Source organism: Postia placenta (genome assembly GCF_002117355.1).
Source record: "Postia placenta MAD-698-R-SB12 unplaced genomic scaffold POSPLAscaffold_6, whole genome shotgun sequence".
Classification (NCBI taxonomy): domain Eukaryota; kingdom Fungi; phylum Basidiomycota; class Agaricomycetes; order Polyporales; family Adustoporiaceae; genus Rhodonia; species Rhodonia placenta.
The window spans coordinates 2,213,806-2,215,240 of NW_020169837.1; the positions used below are offsets into that span (position 1 = coordinate 2,213,806).

Here is a 1,435-nt window from a genome sequence, read left to right on the forward strand (position 1 = left end):
ATGTCTTCCACCCTCTCGTTCCTCGACCAGTTCAACGCCCCCTCGACTGAAGGCGGGAAAAGGCTCTCAATCTACACCCCTAAGCACACCCATGTCGGTGACAGCACCTTGCTGACGCTCCTTCTCACTAATCCCACCGACATTTTCAACAAGCTCAAAGCCCACAACCCCGAGGCAACCAATGCCACCGACCGCGCTGCACTAGAAGCGTATCTCTCCGCCCGCCGCGAATACGACGAGGCTGTCAAGGCAGCCGACGAGGCCATCGACCACCACAAGCGGCTCCTACGCCAACAGGACGACCGCGTCCTCACCGAGCTCATCCGGCTCGACAATCTGAAAGTTGCCCATCGCTTTCAACCGCTCTTACCATGCAGCATCCGGGCACGACACAACAAATTCATCCCGCGCGCCATCCCCAATGCGTACTTACCCCTACCCGCACCCCTACCGACGTCTGCCTTCAGGCGCCCCCCAATCCCATCCCCTTTCCTCCAAGCAACGCCGCGGAGCACTACCATCCCGGCTGACTGGCAACCCAACCCTGGTTGGACCCCGAAGGGAAGCTGCAGGCGATGCGGATCGTCTCGACACTGGGCACGGGACTGTCCGGACGTACGATGCGCAGGATGCAGAAAAGAAGCCCCTGGACACCTGGAGCGAGAGTGCGGAACCAGGCCGATGAAGCGACACGTATCCGCACCACCTGAAGAACCTGCGCGACGCGTGGGGGTGGTCGTCGACAACGTGTTCCTCGAAGGAATTATCAATGAGGCGAAGGAGAGGAAGGAGAAAGAAAGGCAGACGAAAGCGATACCCATCCCTCCACCGCGTAGCGCTAACCCCGAACCCCCCGCCAGTCCCGTCGCGGGATCTTCGCGCCCCCGCCCCGATACACCCGTCGTCTTTCGCAAAGTCGATCCCGACTGGACACCGGACACCACTCAATGGATGTGGGATAGCTCCTGGCCGAATCAGAAGCACCTCTCTGGCGAGGAATGGATGAACGTAGGGAGGAACGCGCGCAAGGAGTGGTTCGACGAAGAGGAGGACGACGGCGTAGATTGGGAGTTGTATGGAGATGGTGAGCAGTAAGTAGTCGAATGGGACTTCGACTCTGGTAGGGGGGTAATGAAACATTTGTCTTTCCGTTCTATTCCTTGTACTACTAGCGCCCATACTGGCGCCTGTCTTAGCGCTCACCCGCAGGTTGAACATTATGTAGCTTACATAATGGGGTCCGTGCGCACTTCGTGCCTGATATCGTACCACTACGTTTCTTTCTTCACTAACACGACCACATAGACACGATGGTCCGTGCGCAGTCGGTACTTGTATAAGTAGTTGTACCATTAGTCGGTCGAACCCTAAGTTCGACCTGGTTATTCATTCAAGTCTCTGCTCCTCTTCGCTTGGGGTATGGTCATTCTCGACT

At 57.4% G+C, this 1,435-nt stretch overlaps 1 protein-coding gene across 1 annotated transcript in view; it reads left to right on the forward strand.

Moving 5' to 3' along the window:
• Nucleotides 1-1,435, forward strand: part of POSPLADRAFT_1140603 (hypothetical protein) — a gene marked incomplete at both ends in the record, with an annotated part of 1,714 nt that continues 279 nt past the window's right edge. Inside the window, one exon of the mRNA XM_024485194.1 lies at nucleotides 1-1,091. Within this exon, the coding sequence (XP_024339909.1) occupies nucleotides 1-1,091 (1,091 nt within the window). The remainder of the gene's footprint in view (nucleotides 1,092-1,435) is intronic.